Genomic DNA, 19630 nt, shown 5'->3' on the forward strand with positions numbered 1-19630 from the left:
CGCCCGTAGGCCGCCCCCGCGCCGCGCGCCCAGTCCCTACCCCCCGCCCAGGGCTCCGCCCCCGCCCCCGCGGACGCGCCGCCGATTGGCCTGCGGACTCTGGGGCGGGGCCTCCGCGGCCGCGGCCTAGAAGCGCGGCACAGAATTCTGATTGGTGAATGGACCGGAGGAGGCAGGGCGAGAGGGCAAGCGCGGAGTCCAATGCAATTCAGCAGATATTCAGCTGGCAGGGCGGCGCGGGGTCCTGGGCGGGGCGCGGTTCCGGCTCGGGGAGGGGCGGGGCGCCGGCTCAGGGGGGCGGGGCGTCGGCTCTGAGAGCAGGGTCCGGCTCGGAGGGCGGGGCGCGGTGCCGGCACGGCCATCTGCTGGCTCCCTCCACCCCCGCCCCTGGCTGCCAGCCTTCCCGTTACCTGCTCCACCCACCAATTGCGATCCTTCTGGGGCTACTGGTGTGGCCTACGGGCACCGATAGCCCCGTGAGGATGTGCTGAGGAGGAAACGGGCCGTGCTGGCGAGGCCCGAGGCCCTTCCAGGCTTCACAGTCCTCCTCTAGCCTTGTGGCCCCCACCCGGAAATGGAAACGTGACACCACGTCCGGAGCCCCCAGGCCCGCGACTAGCGGCAGCACACGCACTTTATTCGAAGAGGTTCAGTGAACTTCTACGCATCCTTCAAGACCCGGTTCAATTTGCCCTGGTCCTGGCCCCCGCCGCAGTCCCCGCGCCTCCCGGGGCAGGCCAGGAGCGCGCCCGCGAGCCCCCGCGCGTCTGTCTAGGGAGTAAACCGAGGATGGACCCGGACCCATCTAGGAGGGACTCCTAGGTTTCTGGCCACCGGATCAAAACCCCGACCCCTTACGTTTCCCAAAGGAAGCAGGAACAGCCGCTCCCCGCGGGGCAGCTTCGGATTCGAGACTCAGAAGGGCACTCCTGTCCCCAGTCGCTCCCTCCGAGCTTTTCCTCTAACTGGCCCCCAGCGACACCACCGGCAGCCCTGATGTCAGAACCCAGGCGCTGTTCTCGCTGCTCCCAGGGTGGCACACACACCCCTCGGCACGGAACCCCGACAGGTGAGCAGCGCCAGTGGGGACCCCGCAGGGGGAAAGCCTGGTCAGAGGCTGCGGGGTGTATGCTGGAGGGCCTGAGGCAGAGGTGCAGGACCTGGGGGAGGAAGGGACCTGGAAAGAAGGAACCAGAGACAGGGTTCTAGGCAGACACTGAGAAAGAAGTAAAGGGGCCCTGGGGTGGTCAGTGGAGTGGGCAGAGGGCCGGCCAGCCACCCACATCAGGCTTACAGTCCAGGTTTTCAATATTTCTTCTAATAAGTTAGTAGTTGTTACTACAGTGAATGAGATCCTTCCCCACATTTTCTATTTAGTGGGCAGACATCACTGAACTCACTAGTGGTCATTTTTATCATTCACTTTAAGTAGATGATCAGATTCCCCTGTAACTATTTCCTTTCCAATCTTTATGGCTTGCTCTTTTGGGCTGGGATCACCGATACAGAGTTGTTGGGTACAGATGTTGGTGCAAATAATTCCTCCTGATTTTTAAAAAAGTTTATTTACTTATTTTTGGCTGCATTGGGTCTTCGTTTGCTGTGCGCGGGCTTTCTCTAGTTGCGGCGAGTGGGGGCTACTCTTCGTTGCGGTGCCGCGGGCTTCTCATTGCGGTGGCTTCTCGTTGCGGAGCACGGGCTCTAGGACACGTGGGCTTCAGTAGTTGTGGCTTGTGGGCTCTAGAGTACAGGCTCAGGAGTTGTGGCGCACGGGATTAGTTGCTCTGTGGCATGTGGGATCTTCCTGGACCAGGGTTCGAACCTGTGTCCCCCGCACTGGCAGGCGGATTCTTAACTACTGTGCCACCAGGGAAGCCCCCTCCGGATTTTTATACACAGAAAACGCAGGGCTTTCTCTGAATCTTTCCCAGAAAACCTCACACCTTTACCTCGTTAAGAGCCAATAACGAGAACTACTCACTTAATATCTAAACAATAGTGCTTTATTGGTAAAAGGTTAGTTTCAATGGATACAAAATTGCTGTGTAAAATAAGTTTTCAAAATACATTTTTATAGGTAAAGCTTATATCTTAGTAAAAGGGCAATTATCTATTAGGAAAAGTATTTAGATTCGGGCAGCAAAACAAACGGGAATTTAAAAGTCTTACAGTGTAGGTCCACCCACACCCCCATAACCATTAGGTGGCAGCTAGCACTAAGTAGTAGTTTTACTATATAGAGCTTACACCTACTACTTTTCAAGTGCTGCCACACCCCACCCCTTTTTAAAGACAGCTTTTACTAGCATAGTTAATAAATGACATAATAACCCAAATAACTAGCCTTGCATGGAGGGGCCCTAAGGTCATGGAACACTTTTTCTTGGTAAAAACTTTGCACAATGTGCCTAAACCTATAGCTCTTGACCATTTGCAATTACCCAACAGTGAAAGGGCAAAGTCAGGAGAACACCCAGTGATTTTCTGTAGTACACCTTGGTAACTAATATATTTCAACCATCTCATTTTCTTTTCTGTCTGTTGAATACAAAACCCCCTCCTCGTCCTTGGAGTAATAAGCATTTTCTCCATTTTAACCCCTCTTGTTCTAGCAAAATGAGAAAACTGAACCAGCACCTGCTCCCTCCAGATCTTCTTTCATCTGTCACTTTTTGGAGACCAATTTCCCCACGTCAGCAGCAATGCTGGAAAAAAGCCAACCCCCAAGTGCATCAGCGCCCCTTTGAGTGCACGACAGGGAGACCAGCTACAAGGACAGGAAAGGGCCAAGGCCACAGGGCACAGGAAACCAACCAGATGCGGCTTCAACTGGCGGCACCCGTCAGCCAGCCCACGGTGCAGACCTGAAATAGCCTTCATTCTCGCACGATACATGGAAGGAAATGACAGTGGCTGAAAAAGGACTAGACAGCCTGCACACACAAAAACATTACTGCTATTTGCCTGAAAACCAGTCAGGAAAGCATCAGTTAAAGGGACGCCAAATCAGGAAAACCTGGCAGGCATTTTGGGCCCCACGGGGCTGAGGCCTCGGGGCCACCTACCCGAGGACCCTTATTTTCACTGCTGAGGCACGTCTCCTATACCTGCAGTTAGAGAAAACACATTAAAGTGCAGTATAAAAATACAAAAAGGCTGGTTTCTGCACAGATCAACTGTTAATTTTCCTTAAAAAGTTACTTTTTAATTTAGTTGAATAAAAATAGTTTGACTCTCATTGTGTAGGTAAGAATCTTAGTTGCAACATGAAAACTGCAGCTCACGTATACTTTGATTTTTCACGGCAAACTCTACAGAAAGTGGCTTGTGGCGAGTTCTCTGCATAGACCCAAGAATCCAAAGACTTGTTAAAAAATTCACCCCTAAAAGCCTGTTTTTAAAAAAGCTATTTAAGTATAAACATGTATCTCACTGGGTAATTCTGTTTCGTTTGGTAAACAGATAAATGTGCAGATGGACCAACAGTATTGAGTTATAGCAGCAGAACTGGTTTTAGGTGTTGTGCTCAAACAAAGCAAGACAGCTAACCAGGTGCCATGACTTGGTGAGAAATGGCCTTGTACCAGGGCAGCTCTCATCTTTCTGTGTCACTAGGTCCATGTCTCTGCTACTCAGGAACATTCTGGGAAATCTGAATGTTCTAGAAATAAATCATGATTAGTCGGTTAGGCCAGCCAAATCAAATTCAACTATTAACTATACATGCTGACTGGTCCCTGGGAATCAATTCTAACATTAGTGGTCAGTTAAGGTGGACAAAAAATGGAAATGGAAAGTTAACCTCACAAAATGTAAAGTATAACATAATGAAATATAAATGTTAAAGTACTTCATACAAAATAACACATCAAAAGTTTTTAAAAAATTAAATTCTCAGGCACAGGTACTGTAAAATGTGGACAGGCACCCCTCCAACAGTCTTGAAAACACGCAGCTGTGTTACTTGTCAGAATGTTATCTTGCAAAGTGTTTTCTGGAAAAACAAAACACAACACATTTAAATGGGAGTGATGCAATGCCTGCTGCTTGGACCACTGGTAGCATTATTTTCCTGTGTAACAACAAACGGCACAAACTGAGCAGAAGGTGGGTTCTGAGGACCACAGAGTTGACTAAAATCAAAACGTCACTTATGAAGCTCTTGGAAATCAGGAGTACTGCAAAACTGAAAAGTATACAGAAATGCAGATTAATTTTATGTACCAAAAGTAGAATTCTCGTAATTCCATAAAGTTTTAAGAAAAGCAGCAGCAAGATCAGAGAGTGAGCTAACATCTATTGCTCCCTCCTGCCTCAAATGAGCCCCACCCCTCAGGAGTCCGTTTCTCTGCCATCATTTCCCATCAGGCAGCAAACCTGCCCAGGCAGGACTGCCCTGTGCGGCCAGGAGGTCCATCAGTTGACATGTGACGTGACCACAGGCAGGTAATTTTAAACCCTTGCATAGCGTCCATGTCCTCACTGGGCAAGTGCGAACTCAGCACGTGCCCTCAGGACCTTCCTAAGGTTTCAACGTGATGACGAAAGAAAAGCAACCAACTCTGACCCAGGTGGGCTTCTCTGGATGCTCCCTTTAAAAGCAACTGGTTACACTGTACATGTGTATCTGTGTCTTTCTGTGCATGTATTTCACAACTAAAACCTTTCCCAATAAGCCGCAAAGGGGCAGGGGCTTTGTTTTGGTGACCAATGCCCCCAGCCTGCCCGCCCCGCCCCACGTCCTTCATCACCTGTCCGTGTTGTGGAAGACTTCTGACAGGTGCCTGACCTCCGGGCCCCTTACCTCCCATCTCATTGGTCCTGCAATGTGTCAGCTCAGCCTGCAGTCACTCGGGCCACCCCATCGCCTCCTGAGGGACTGCATCGACGCTCACATGCCCTACAATCAGGTCCATATCCCAGCTCTGTGCCAGCTTGAACTCCGACTGGCCCCACTCCACTCTTCCACGGAGCAGGCTTGCCTCCGCCCCCACCCATGTAACTCTTCATTCTCTGGTCCTCATGTGACTTCACCTCTCCCTCCTTCCTCTTGGAGGTATGGAAGCAGCCACTGGACAGCTCTGAGTGTCCCCCTGTCCACAGGGTACAGGGGAGCGGACATTTGCCTTTTCCTAGTCTCCCTTCAAGCAGGGAGGCCAACATACACCCGGCCACACAGCCACACGCGCCACTGATCCCCAGCGGCTGGAGCAGAGCTGTGGTGAGGAGCAGCAAGGTCACCCTGGCCTGCCTGGCATACTTCTCCCTCCCTTGACCCCACCTCTACTTTTAGTTGGCCTAAGCTGTTCCGGTAACACTTTGAAGAGATGTTTTCAGCTTTAATAAATTTCAAACTGTACGACCAATAAAAGCTACTTTATTTCTTCTACTGCTGTGAGACAATAAAAACAGATCCTGGTCTCTGCCCCCAGCCCTGGCACACAGCCCCTAAAACCCTTTCATTTGCTAAGTGGTCAGAGCACCAGGTGCACCTCTTGTCCTGATACTTGGTCCTTGACCTCTGTTCCTGACACAGGGCTCCTGAAACCCATGTACCTTCCCTGATTTTGTGCTAATAAGGGAACTCTGTGGGTTGGTCACCAGAAAGACCAAGCCATGATGAGAAGCTTGTCATTTCCAGCCCTGTCCCCCACCCTCCAGAAAGGAGAGAGAAGCAGGAAATGGAGTTAATGACTGATCATACCTATTCGAGGAAGCCTCCTTTAAAATCCCCAAGGCAGGGGTCTGGAGAGCTTCTGGGTTGGTGAATCCATCCAAACCGGGCAGGTGATACACCCAAACTCCTCAGGGACAGAGGCTCCTGCACTAGGGACTCTCTTGGACCTCACTCGCCCTGTGGGTTTCTGCATCTGGCTATTCACCTCTGTTCTTTATTATATCCTTTAATAAATGTGACCTAGTAAGCAAAACGTTTCTCTGAGTTCTGTGAGCCGCTCTAGCAAATTACTGAACCCACGGTGGGGTGGGCACCTCTGATCTCTAGGCGGTCAGTCAGAAGCAGTGGTGACAACCTGGATTTTGGACTGGCATCTAAAGTGGGGGGCAGACTTGTGGGACTGAGCCCTCGACCTGTGGGGTCTGACAGCATCTCCAGGTAGATGGTGTCAGAACTGAGACTGCAGGACCCCCAGCTGGTGTTGTGGAGCACTGCTCGGCGCAGGGAAACCTCCACACATTTGGTCACCAGGAGTGAGGGCACTCTGCGTGGAAGGAGACATACAGGAAAGGAGCACACAGCAGGGAAGAACAGTGTTTTTCCCTACGTAGGAAGGGGAAATAGTTTTTCCATTACAATTGTTACTCACACTTATAAGCTCAGAAAACACGAAAACCCTTTACGAAACAGGAAGCGTGGAGCAGCTTCCGTTTTGAGGGGCAACCTCTATCCTTTCGGGTGGACACGCGCCTGCTCTACAGGCCTGGTCGTTACCTCACACGTGGTGCCCGTGGACCGCGCTGTCGCCATCCCCACCCTGCATCTGCATCTGCATCTGCGCCTGCATCCGGGCAATCATCTCCTGCATACGGCGGAGCTGCGGACACGAGATGAACACACCGTTGGTTCTCGGGCTCTGCTGTCCCCAAGCAGGCTTTACGGGGGTCCTGTGATTGCTAGTACTTAAACGTCTGTGCTCTCCCAAAACATGACCATGAGTTAACATACAAAAAACTCTTACAAACCAGTAAAAGGACCAATGGCTCAACAGAAAACTGAGCAAACGATATGAATAGGCAATTCAAATAAAAAATAAAAATTATCAAGAAACAGAAGAAATAAGAAAGACAACATGAGACAGTTTTTGACCTAAAAAGATAGGAAGGAGTTGCCACTACCCAGTGGGGAACGTGCACTCAAGGGGAGTGACGGGCCCAGCTACTTTGGGTGATTCAAATGGTGACTCTTCACCCTCCTGCATCCCCATCACTTTTCTTTTTACATTTGTTTCATTTATTCTATTTTATTTTTTCTTGCTATTTCTTTTTTAAACATCTTTATTGGAGTGTAATTGCTTTACAATGGTATGTTAGTTTCTGCTTTACAACAAAGTGAATCAGCTATGCATATACATATATCCCCATATCCCCTCCCTCTTGCATCTCCCTCCCACCCTCCCTATCCCACCCCTCTAGGTGTTACAACAAAGCACCAAGCTGCTCTCTCTGCGCTATGCGTCTGCTTCCCACTAGCTATCGGTTTTACATTTGTTAAGGCATATATGTACATGCCACTCCTACACTTTGTCCCAGCTTACCTTTCCCCCTCCCCATGTTCTCAAGTCCATTCTCTAGTAGGTCTGTGTCTTTATTCCTGTCCTGCCCCTAGGTTCTTCATAACCATTTTTTTTTTATAGATTCCATATATATGTGTTGGCATATGGTATTTGTTTTTCTCTTTCTGACTTCACTCTGTATGACAGACTCTAGGTCCATCCACCTCACTACAGATAACTCCATTTCGTTTTTTTTTATGGCTGAGTAATATTCCATTGTATGTATGTGCCACATCTTCTTTATCCATTCATCTGTCGATGGACACTTAGGTTGCTTCCATGTCCTGGCTATTGTAAATAGATGAGAATTGCTACTCCAGATTTCTTTTGATTTCCATTTGCGTGGAATATCTTTTTCCATCCCCTCACTTTCAGTCTGTATGTGTCTCTAGGTCTGAAGTGGGTCTCTTGTAGACAGCAAATATATGGGTCTTGTTTTTGTATCCATTCAGCCAGTCTATGTCTTCTGGTGGGAGCATTTCATCCATTGACATTTAAGGTAATTACCGATATGTCTGTTCCTATTACCATTTTCTTAATTGTTTTGGGTTTGTTATTGTACGTCTTTTCCTTCTCTTGTGTTTCCTGCCTAGAGAAGTTCCTTTAGCATTTGTTTTTGTTTGTTTGTTTGTTTGTTTTTAGCATTTGTTGTAAAGCTGGTTTGGTGGTGAACTCTCTTAGCTTTTGCTTGTCAGTAAAGGGTTTAATTTCTCTGTCAAATCTGAATGAGATCCTTGCTGGGTAATCTTGGTTGTAGGTTTTTCCCTTTCATCACTTTCAACACGTCTTGTCACTCCCTTCTGGCTTGCAGAGTTTCTGCTGAATGATCCGCTGTTAACCTTATGGGGATTCCCTTGTATGTTATTTGTTGTTTTTCCCTTGCTGCTTTTAATATTTTTTCTTTGTATTTAATTTTTGATAGTTTGACTAATATGTGTCTTAGCATGTTTCTCCTTGGATTTATCTTGTATGGGACTCTCTGTGCTTCCTGGACTTGACTATTTCCTTTCCCATATTTGGGAAGTTTTTCAATATCTCTTCAAATATTTTCTCAGTCCCTTTCTTTTTCTCCTCTTCTTCTGGGACCTGTATAATTCGAATGTTGGTGCGTTTAATGTCCCAGAGGTCTCTGAGACTGTCCTCAATTCTTCTCATTTTTTTTTCTTTACTCTGCAGTAGTTATTTTCACTATTTTCTCTTCCAAGTCATTTATCCATTCTTCTGCCTCAGTTATTCTGCTACTGATTCCTTGTAGAGAATTTTTAATTTCATTTCTTGTGTTGTTCATCATTGTTTGTTTGCTGTTTAGTTCTTCTAGGCCCTCATTAAACGTTTCTTGTATTTTCTCCATTCTACTTCCAAGATTTTGGATCATCTTTACCATCATTATTCTGAATTCTTTTTCAGATAGACTGCCTATTTCCTTTTCATTTGTTAGGTCTGGTGGGTTTTTACCTTGCTCCTTCATATGCTGTGTTTCTCTGTCTTCTCATTTTGCTTATCTTACTGTGTTTGGGGTCTCCGTTTCGCAGGCTGCAGGTTCGCAGTTCCCGTTGTTTTTGGTGTCTGCCCCCAGCGGGTAAGGCTGGTTCAGTGGGTTGTGTAGGCTTCCTGGTGGAGGGGACTAGTGCCTGTGTTCTGGTGGATGAGGCTGGATCTTTGCTTTCTGGTGGGCAGGACCGCGTCCAGTGGTGTGTTTTGGGGTGTCTGTGGACTTATTGTGATTTTAGGCAGCTTCTCTGCCTAATGGGTGGGGTTGTGTTCCTGTCTTGCTAGTTGTTTTGCATGGGGCATCCCAGCACTGCAGCTTGCTGGTCGTTGAGTGGAGCTGGGTCTTAGTGTTGAGATGGAGATCTCTGGGAGAGCTTTCGCTGTCTGATATCACGTGGAGCCGGGAGGTTTCTGGTGGACCAACGTCCTGAACTCGACTCTCCCACCTCAGAGGCACAGGCCTGACACCCGGTCAGAGCACCAAGATCCTGTCAGCCTCACGGCTTTTGGGAAGTCTGAGGTCTTCTGACAGCGTTCAGTAGGTGTTCTGTAGGAGTTGTTCTTCCACATGTAGATGTATTTCTGATGTATTTGTGGGGAGGAAGGTGATCTCCACGTCTTACTCCTCTGCCATCTTGAAGGTCTCACCCCATCACTTTTTATCACTATGGTTTCTCTCCGTTTAGAAAGGCCTCTAGGCAAGTGTTGTAGAAGATTTACCTCAATTTTCTTCAGGTAACTTTTGTGATTATGTTTTTAACATTTAAATATTTGATCCACAGTGAATTAATTTGGCCAAAGAAGTGTTTTATTTTTGTTTCCAAAAGGCTGGCCTGTTTTCTTATTATTTACTCAACATGCCTCAATTCCACCACTTTAACAGGTCTCAGCACCACCTTTACCTCAGAGCACATTTCCACACTTCTGATCTATTCCCAGACCTGCATTTACTTATTATTAATTTTAAAAAATATATTTATTTTCTTTATATTTGGCTGCACAGGGGGGTCTTCGTTGTGGTGCTCGGGCTTCTCACTGTGGTGGCTTCTCTTGTTGCAGAGCACGGGCTCTAGGCGCATGGGCTTCAGTAGTTGTGGCACGCGGGCTCAGTAGTTGTGGCTCGCGAGCTCTGGAGCACAGGCTCAGCAGTTGTGGTGCATGGGCTTAGTTGCTCCGCGGCATGTGGGATCTTCCCAGACCAGGGCTCAAACCCATGTCCCCTGCACTGGCAGGCAGATTCTCAACCACTGCGCCACCAGGGAAGCCCCGACCTGCATTTAATCAGCCTAACCCGCCTGTACCAAACTCTGGACGGCCACCGTTTGATGTTTCCGTAACCAGTAAAGCAAGCCTCTTTTCGTTAGTCTGCTTTTTATAGAGCTTCCTGTGTTTCCCAATGCTTAGCCTTCAAGACAAATGGAATTGCTTCAAGTTCTCGCTAAAACGAAGAACTCAGCAAACACACAACTCTGTGGGAATTGAGTTAGAGAGAGCTGTGATCCTCACCCTGAGCATCCTACCTACAAAGCGTTGTGTCTATTCAAATTTTGAAAGCAGTTTTCAGTAGAGCCTTTTCTAGTTTCTTCCCCTATGTAAGCCCTACTACGTATTTCTTTCGTTTTCATTAATGATGCTGAATGAGCTTCTTTCATGATATTTTCATTGTCTATATATGGGAAAACTGCTGATTTTTAAACATCTTACAAAAACCAGTCACGTTACTGAATTCTCACTATTTCCAACTTTTCCCACTAAATTGCTGTTGGGTATTAAATGAGATAATATATGTAAACCAATATATACACTTATGTATATATACACATATTATCATGTGCAGATATATATATATAACAGATTAGTTATATATAGTATGTTCCTTTTCAAAAAAAACAAGGAAAAAAAACTATATGAACTACAAATAATATTTTTAGGTATACACTAAACAGTAGACTCAAAAACAGGAAAAGTACTTTTCTACTTACCTCAGCTTCCTTTTCCAGCAAGATCTGGTCTTTATTCACGTCCTCATTTTCCACTTTTCTAAGAGGTGAAAGAAATTACAATTATAATATTACGACAAATATAGTTGGTCATTTCTGACAACAGATGCTCAAAGTAATATTTCACTTTATATTTCTGAGAAACATATCTATTGAAAATTGCATAAATTTATCATTTTTCTGATTAACGACATGAATAAGAAAAGAAAACGATGAAAAATGGAATACGAAATGGAAAATTCAAGATCTCTTTCTTACTCTAACCTGGGGGGTGGCACTTTCGACTTTACCCCAAAAACAGTAGGTATTATCTGAAGAATACTCTTCTAAGATAAGTTATGAACAAACACTACAACAGTCGTACTTAAAAAAGGAACAGGATGTGAGTGTCCAAGTGGAGAAGCCGGCGCAGGAGGCCCTCTGAGCCCTCGAAGACGCGGCTCCACATGGGCCCACTCCCTTGGTACCACAACCTGGCTGTATTCCTCAGACTGGGATGTTCTCGCTGCCTCTAAATCCCTTCTTCACATCTGGTCCCCAAATCAGTAACACCATAAAGCAGACTCTAAAGTGTACCTCATACGTATGTACGAAGGACCTTGTGTTGAAACAGGATCCAACACAAGTCTTCGGCCCTTCCATCTAGAGCTGTTCTTGATATGCAACGGTTAAAGATACCTTTTAACAGGCACAACAAAAAAACCCCACCCCAAACAAAAACAAACCCCAACCCCACGATTTGATTAAATTAGCAACAAGTATCTCCCAATCGCTTCTGAGTAGGAAACCAAATGGTGATGCTTAGTGGTCAAGGCTGAGCTGGACACACAGAGAGGGGGACAGCATGACTCAAGGTGACCAAATATGGACCGAGGGGACAGCATGACTTGGGGCAACAACCTGCCGCCTCTTTTGAGCCTCTCGGATCGGAAGTTTTCATAGTGAAGGTCCTGGGTCACCTCTTGGAGATCCTGCATGTGAGTGCTGAAAGAGAAAAGGATGCACCAGGGCTATGCCATTCGCGTGGAAAAAACACCCAATGAAGGACACAGAACACACACCAGGAACTAAGACCCCAGATTACTTGGTAAACAGTACACAAAGTTGCTGGAATTTCGGGATAAGGGAACGAGGCTGTGGAAACATCTACAGAGGCGCATCTCTTTGCTACCACGATAAACAACGCACAGACACACCCAGCTGGGCCACAGGGTCTCCGCCACAAGCACCACCCCTTGCGTGAGATCACCACAGTGGACAGAAGGAGAGGCACAGAGGCTTCAGGAGATTGTTTAGGTAAACAGTGTCTGAAACAGAGCACACTTTTCTGAAAGAACTTACGAAAAACAAGCAATTCAAACATTTGTGACTCCTTAAGCTTAACGTGTATGTCACAAAGAGCCTATTAGTGTCACCTGTGGAGAAAACCATAAATCAAAGTACTTATCTTCTGGATAAGACAGAAACAGCACTTTGCATCTTCTAATCATCTTGGAAAACACTCCTAGCTTCGGCCCAGCTTTTTCAGATACTTAAGCACTCAGCTCTGAGACAGGATCATGACAGCCAAGGGCCTGTCCCTGGAGGGCCTGGGTGCACTTTCACACCTGACATGGTGACTGAATTACATCTGACATAACTTGAATGCCAACTTTAATGGTATTTTTAGTGATTTTAATTCACCAAAAATTCCTAAACCAAGTGAGACCTACGTGGCCTGTAGAGCAATTTTCAGTTCTTCAAAATTTATCTGGACCAGCCGTTCTTTGATCTCAGAATTCTGATGAAAGAGGGGTTAGATTTTAGCAACACTCTTTCTGTTAGCCTCTTTATTCAAAGGCAACAGCAATGCATGTTTGTTACTAAATGTACAATTTATTTTTAGAGGAAAAAAGTCTGTTTTTGTGGTCAGGTCTGTTCTAGCTGCTAAAAACCGACTGGAGAACCTCAAGGCTAACCGGGGCCACCTCGTGTGAGAGCCCGAGGCTGATGGGCACGCTGCACTTCAGCAGTGGCTGGAGAAGGCTCCCAGGGTCCCAGGCAGCGACGCTGTCCATTTCCTCACCAGAGCCGAGGTGTCCTGTGCATGGTGCAGCCACACCACAGGCGAGCTCTAGTCTACTTTTAGCATCAAAAAGGTCTTTGAGATTAGGAAGGAGAGTGTATTAAGCTACAGGCCCCAGGTGGAAGAGGCTAGTCTGCTACAGTCCCAGAGAGCGGAGGGCCTTCTGCATCAAGCCGGGATAGCCCTGCTGCAGGAGCACAACGGAGCCGGTGTGGCTCGCAGGCCCCATGCACACCCCCCACTCGAAAGCTCTGCTCTCCAAGCCGGTGGGAATGCACGCGCGTCTTACATGAGCATCGTCCTCAGTTTCAGGAAGTCGTTGTGCTCTGGGTTCTCCACCTCCACGACGCCCCACGGGTAGAGGCGGCCTCTGACTTTCTTGCCTTTGGCTTCAATCAGCTGATTGGATCCAACCACAGAGAATGGGATACTGGCCTAGAAAGAGACACACGGGGTAGACTGGCTCCACACAGGGAACCCCAACTTTCACTGCGGACACAGGAACGTCAGCACAGAATGAGCACGCCGCTGCCAACTAGGAGGCTCACTCGGAAAACCAACGGTACACATATTTTACTTGCAAGTGGCAGTTCTTTTCCACATGGGACAAACTGTAGGAAATCAAACTAAACCTGCAGTGAGGTTTCTAAGCCTCAGGTAACAGCTATGCCAGAATATCTTTAGAGCAGAACTACCACTGCGACCAAATCTACCTGGCAACCTCAGAGGCCAAGCCTTCTAAGACTGTGCTTTGCCAGCTCTTTCCATTTTAAATGCACTGACTACAGGAAAAAGGAGTGAGTTAGTTACACTGTGTACTTGGAGACAAAGCTCCTACCTTGAGAAGTCTAGTCTGCTCTTTAAAATCTTCATCTTCATCTGACTCTGCATCAGGTAAGTGATAGATTTTGATGTTATGTTCTTCAATCTCATCCAGAATCTGAAAGAAACACCAAACCAGGAGCAACTGTAGCAAACTGCATACTATTTCAGTCAAGTCTAACGCATCATATTAGAAGTATGTCAGAATTATCCAAATGTCAATAATCATATTGATTAAAATCATTTTCAAATGATTTTACAAACTGCTAAAAAGGTATTCATGCTTGCACCGAGGGACCCTCTGTCCAGAGTAACAACAACAACGTATCACCACCTTCACTGCCCAAAGCAGCAGACTAACGACAGTCCCAGTACAGCAGGTAAAGCAGACCACACCACAACCAGCCTCCGGAAGGAGTCCTGCAGGTAGAGAAGGGAGATGCGCCCAGAGGGAACATCTCCTCAAAGGCATGGAGGGGAGGACGCAAGGGTTGTGTCTTGGGAATTACAAGAAATCCAGAATGGCTGGAAGGTTAAGACATCCAGCTGGACAGGACAAAGAAACAACTGAGGTGGACAGTTCCCTGAATGCCACCAGGTGAGGGATCTAGGGGTCTGGATTTTATCCAACAGGAAAAAAGTGGTCAGCAGTGTAACCTCACAGTCTGAACTATCAACCAAGTAGTAGAGTAGCCTAGAGGGAAAGGGCAACTGGGCTGGAGTTGAAGTAAGCAGGCACTCACCACCAGCCAGTCCACTAAGCAGCAGCCCCAAGCCCCCAGTGTCGGTGCTCCGTCAGACGTGAGGTTGGGGCTCTGCTTCTACTCTCACGCCAGAGTCTGGACCACCCAGGGAAGGGAGAGCACAAGCAAGTAAGCAGGAAGCACCCCTACTTCAAACCTGCTCCCCAGTTTTCTCCTCCTTAATGTGACCTGAAGGGCCCTGCGTGGTCAAAGATCTTGGACGAACCCCCTGTCCGCACTAAGTTGGGGTTTAAGAGAAGGCCCTCCTCCCCGCACCCTCTCCCCCTCACAAGCTGGCCCTAGTCTGTTCCTAACTGCTTGTTCCCCAACGAGATGGAGAAGCTGAGCGGTGAGCGTGACCCCCTGCCTGCTCCCCACTCCGCAGCAAGAAAGTGATGGATCAAAAATAATCACACCTCCTCACTGTGGGCGACTGCAGAGCTACGGGGCCATTCTGAGAGACAGGGAGGTGGGCAGATGTTCTTAGACTGTGAAGGAGGAGCACACCCACAGGTACAAGGAAGAAACCGGATAAGGAGAGGGACTGCCAAGGCCCACGATTTCAATTCCTTTCAGCCTTTGAAATCGAGCCCGAAGAATTTTGGACACAGGATCAGAGATGGGTATAAAGCCTCCTAACCCCGACAGCTGCCCCTCCTGCCTGTCCGGAATTTAATGTAACATCCTATGAAAGGTGAAGTTCCCTTAAGTGTAAATTGCCAAGACACTTGCTGCCAAGCATAGAAATGCCTAAGCTTTCAGGGACTCTTCCAAGGGCCTGAATACTTCCTAAAACCCTGGCAGACACGTGAGACAATAAAGGAAAGGGCTGACAAACACAAGTCCGTATTAGTTTAAAGCTCCGCTTACAGCAGAAGACATCAAGAGAGACATGAGGTAACACGGAAGTCCAACCAGGTGAAGTAATGTGCACCGCGACAGTCAAGGCCTAAAAATACGCGAGTACCTGTGAGTCAATAAAAACGCAGTGAAGAGCGGCAAGCTCTAAAACCCCAGAGAACACGGCAACGGGCTTCAAGCACCGTGACAGAAACTCGCACCAGCAACCAGGCGGACGCAAACTGCAACGAGGTGCCGTTTCCCATCTCTCAGGAGGGACCCCACACACGCCGGGAGCACATCCAGAGCTGCTCCAGGGCCGCAGAGGAGCAAAAGCTCACACTCTGCTTTGGGGGCTGCAAACGGCTACAAACCTGTTTTGAGGGAAACGCAGCCCTCCTTCAAAAACATAAACGCACCTCAGTCCCTTTCTAAGAATTCGTCTGACTTACACAGTTGTGAGACGACAGAGGCGCACCGACGCTGACAGCACGGACATCAGCAAGGCCTGCTCTGTACCAGACAGGCAGGGACTGTCCGAACCCCCCGCCCCGGCCCGGGGAGCCCAGCACGCACCCTCTTCTTCAGGCGCTCCCGCTCCTTCAGCGTGAGCGTGTCGGCTTTCGCGATGACAGGCACAATGTTCACCTTGTTGTGTATCGCCTTCATAAACGCAACATCCAATGGCTTAAGTCTAAAAGTCATGTTTAAGGGAAGAATAAGGAGATCACACTGAACTTTTTTCTCTCAAAATTACCCCAATTCTTATAATAAAATATGCAGTTTGGAGGAAAGCTGGAAACCCACATAGTAAACACGAAATCGTAATCTACACACCAGGTTTCCATGGTAAACGCTTACTTACCCGTGTCCGAAGGGGGAAATAAAGTAAAAGCAACAGTGCACCCTGTTATCAATGATGTGCCGTCTGTTCAGACCACTCTCATCATGCAGGTACCGTTCAAACTGCTCATCGATGTAGGAGATGATTGTCTTAAAGCTGAGAGAAACACAAACACAGGTAATCACGGGATGCAAGAGGCAGCTGTCCCAAACTTCAAAGGCAAAACGAGCTGTTCTATTCCCTGCCTCTCCAGCAGGTGTGATTTAATAATTCAACTGTAAGATGGGGACAGAAAACCGACTCCTAGGTTTGGCAAGATGGAGGCTTTCGGAAACTGTGCTAAGAATCATTTCCATAAGTGCTGAAGGTCAAAAGCCTGGATGGATAGGTTACAAAGAGGCTGAGCTGACTGACTGAAGACAGTCGGGGCAGAGTGGGAGCGGAACACGGGAGCTAAGGGCTGCCTGCGGAAGGAAGGGAGAAACCCCTGGTGAAGGAGAAAGACGCAAGACAGCCCTCTCCTTCCTTCCCTCTTCTCATCAGTGCTGGAAAGTTGGTGCTTTATGCTTATGGGGATTAGAACCAGGGGAGTGTGTACAACGAAGGCGGATTCTCTGCAAGGTACAGGGGACAGACTGCGCTTACATTCTACTTCTGGATTTCTTTACTTGTGCAAATGGTGCAACAAGCAGCCAGTTACAGACACTAGCTCTGGAGCAAGTCTCTTAAGAGGTTTCATCTTCTTGAATATGGAAAAGAGAAAGGCTGTACTACCATATCTTGTCCACTGGCCATGGTCCAAATCAAGGTGCTTTATTTATTCTAGCATTTGCTGTATGGTTGGCTTTGTGATATCAGATCTCACTAGAACGCTCTTACAGAAAAAAATACTCATTCCCTGTGAAATTCCTCATTTAAAATGCCGTAATTAAAATGATTTAAATTGTCTCATTGTTTTATTATACACAGCTACTCCAAACCCAGCAATCAGTCATCAACATTACAGACTGAAATACACAGAAACAAACGTAGGCAGGCACACAGCCTCGTCACTGGCGGGGCTCTGGGGCACGTACCAATCCCTGCAGTTGATGGCGTCCCCGTAGCCTGGTGTGTCCACCACAGTCAGCCGCAGCTTGACCCCTCGCTCTTCAATCTCAACAGTTGATGCCTCAATTTGGACAGTTCTTTCAATTTTCTCTAAGAAAAAGAAGAAGCAAACTTAATAAAGGAACGTACCTTAAAATAGAGCCAGTTTGCAAAAGTGAGAAATTACCTGTTACTTTCTTTTTATTAAACAAATGACTCAGAAGTTCACTATTTCTCTTTAAGGACAGTTCTCAGAAGGTAACATGAGGACTGTGTAAAAACGACCCAGGGTCAGCGAAGGACACATCGCAGCTAAGATTAAAGGGCTGCTTGGGAGTTGAAAATTATAATTTCTGATTCCCGGGACAAAAAGAACAATTAATGAATTCATTTAAAAACCGTCCAAGGGCTGCAGTCGTGTTGTGGTGGCCCAAGTCCCAGACTGATGTATGCACGGTTCATTCACTCAACAGCCTCAAGAAGCCCAGTGTCCAGTGCTGGACGCTAACACCTAGGGGAAGAGGTCCGATGACACCTATGCCCACAGAAATCTTCTGTGTATGCCGGTTTTTTCATGAGAACACTGATCCTCCCATCAAACATACAACATAGGCAGGAACTATTACACTTTGTAGACAAAGAAAACAAGCTTGGAGAAGACGGACCACGGTACATGGTCTGAGTGTGTATAATCGAGATCCAAGGACGTCAGGTGCAGCACACCTTTCCCTACCTGACTGACGCTCTCCTTGTGTCTAGAGCCAAACAAAAACAAACAAAACACAAAGCTAAGGCACAAAATACTAATTATGCACTCCGCAGCAGCTTTCACGTAGTGCAGCGTGGAAACTTCCGTACCTGCGGCTCCAGGTATGACTCTTTCTGGGTAGAGGTCAGTCAGGAAGAGGCTGTTTATGAGAGTTGATTTTCCGAGACCCGATTCACCTTGAAACAAAAAGGAAATTGATGTCATGACGTTACATGTGTGACACAGTCAAATCTGTTGAGCGTTTACGTGAGGCCCGGCCCTGGACTGAGCGCCTCACAAGCATCCGTCTCTGCATCCCATGTGACGACTGTGAAAACGGCACAACCCTCCCGGTCCCACTGAGGGGGGAATAGGGGCTCCAAGGTCAGCAGCCTGTGTGCTCAGAGTGCTGTCCAGAGCAAGGCCTCAATTGGAATCCAGGTCTGTGAGGCTCCAGGATCCGTTAAGGTCATAAACACAATGTGACCTCTTCCCAAATATGTGGAATGGACTTGAGGTGGGGTTTTTTTTTGAGAAAAGGAATGCACAGTAGATTTTCAGGTATGGGCTCCGCTAACCCTTAAACTCATCACGTTTCAGAGAACTGAACACACACACACGTCAACAACGCCCAGCTTCCCAAGCTGTGGCAGGGCACGGAGGACGGATGGACAGCTAACCCTTGCGCACAACCAGTCTGCCATCTCCCCTGTGACACCAAGGCAAGAGCAGGCCCCTTGCCCTCTTCCTGCTTCACTCACAGCCCCACATCCCACCGCTGGCAACCACCGTACATCAGGCAACTTCCTGCTCACTTTGCTGAGTGTAACGCGACCAATTCGGGCAGCGCATAGCCACTCAAGCATTTAACGAGTTAAAAATTCCACTTAAACCACTGTGTATCACGTATTCTGAATATTTGAAGTTTGACTTCAAAGAAGATGCAAAATACCAAAAATTAAAATTCCTATTCCAAGGAAGCATGAACAGATTCCAACACTTTACTGGAGGTCATCATCTAAGGCTTAAGTTTGCATGTATTGGTCCGACTGTCCCCTGGGCACCTCGGTGCGACCCCCTCCTCTGCTAAGTGCCTGCTCAGCCTGTGGAAGGAGCATACATCTGATTTAAAAATTACCTCTGGGAAAATCAAGAACAGAAGACTGAATCTGAAATTTGTAGACATACACGATTAGGACTGCACTTTAACTAGACTGCCATTTTCATAGATGAAAAGGAACATTAAAAGGACAAAAACAGAATTACATTTTGAACATGTCCAAATATAAGAGAGCAAGGATATGACCTAATACACACTATCCCAGCAAGTTGTCCTTTTAATAAAGTGTCCAGCAACGCCCTTTTACACGTTCACTACACTTGCAGGGGACTTTGCCAGGACGTGCCAAGTCCTCTCCCCGAGTGCCAGGCACAGGTGTAGGTGCGGGGACACAGCAGACAACAGGATGGGTGAGTCCCTGCTCCCATGGAGTCTGGCAGTCCAGCAGGGGAAGATGCCAGGCAAAGCCACTCTGTCACCGACTGAATGGTGAGAGCTGTGACTAATACAGCTGAAAAGGGACCAAGGCCAGAAGACAGCTGAGCAAAGGTGTCTGAGTGGAGATGGCTGATTCTAAATTATGAATCTTAATTTTAAAGGTATAAGTGATTTATTTCACTTGGAATAGCTTTGGGG

The 19630-nt window shown here is 47.4% G+C and overlaps 1 protein-coding gene across 2 annotated transcripts in view; it reads right to left on the reverse strand.

The window, feature by feature from the left end:
- Positions 1 to 1987: 1987 nt before the first annotated feature.
- The window catches only part of SEPTIN2 (septin 2), a 33144-nt gene continuing 15501 nt past the window's right edge, over positions 1988 to 19630 (reverse strand). For both annotated transcript variants that reach the window (XM_082657802.1, XM_082657803.1), the window contains exons 4-13: positions 18045 to 18131; positions 17174 to 17297; positions 16119 to 16253; positions 15830 to 15947; positions 13687 to 13788; positions 13138 to 13283; positions 11684 to 11767; positions 10766 to 10823; positions 6452 to 6554; positions 1988 to 3994 (exon numbers count right to left, since the gene is read on the reverse strand). In XM_082657802.1, the coding sequence (XP_082513928.1) occupies positions 6453 to 6554; positions 10766 to 10823; positions 11684 to 11767; positions 13138 to 13283; positions 13687 to 13788; positions 15830 to 15947; positions 16119 to 16253; positions 17174 to 17297; positions 18045 to 18131 (956 nt within the window). In that variant the 3' untranslated portion in view covers positions 1988 to 3994; position 6452. The remainder of the gene's footprint in view (positions 3995 to 6451; positions 6555 to 10765; positions 10824 to 11683; positions 11768 to 13137; positions 13284 to 13686; positions 13789 to 15829; positions 15948 to 16118; positions 16254 to 17173; positions 17298 to 18044; positions 18132 to 19630) is intronic.

This window comes from Grampus griseus, assembly GCF_964374135.1.
Source record: "Grampus griseus genome assembly, chromosome: 7".
Classification (NCBI taxonomy): Eukaryota; Metazoa; Chordata; class Mammalia; order Artiodactyla; family Delphinidae; genus Grampus; species Grampus griseus.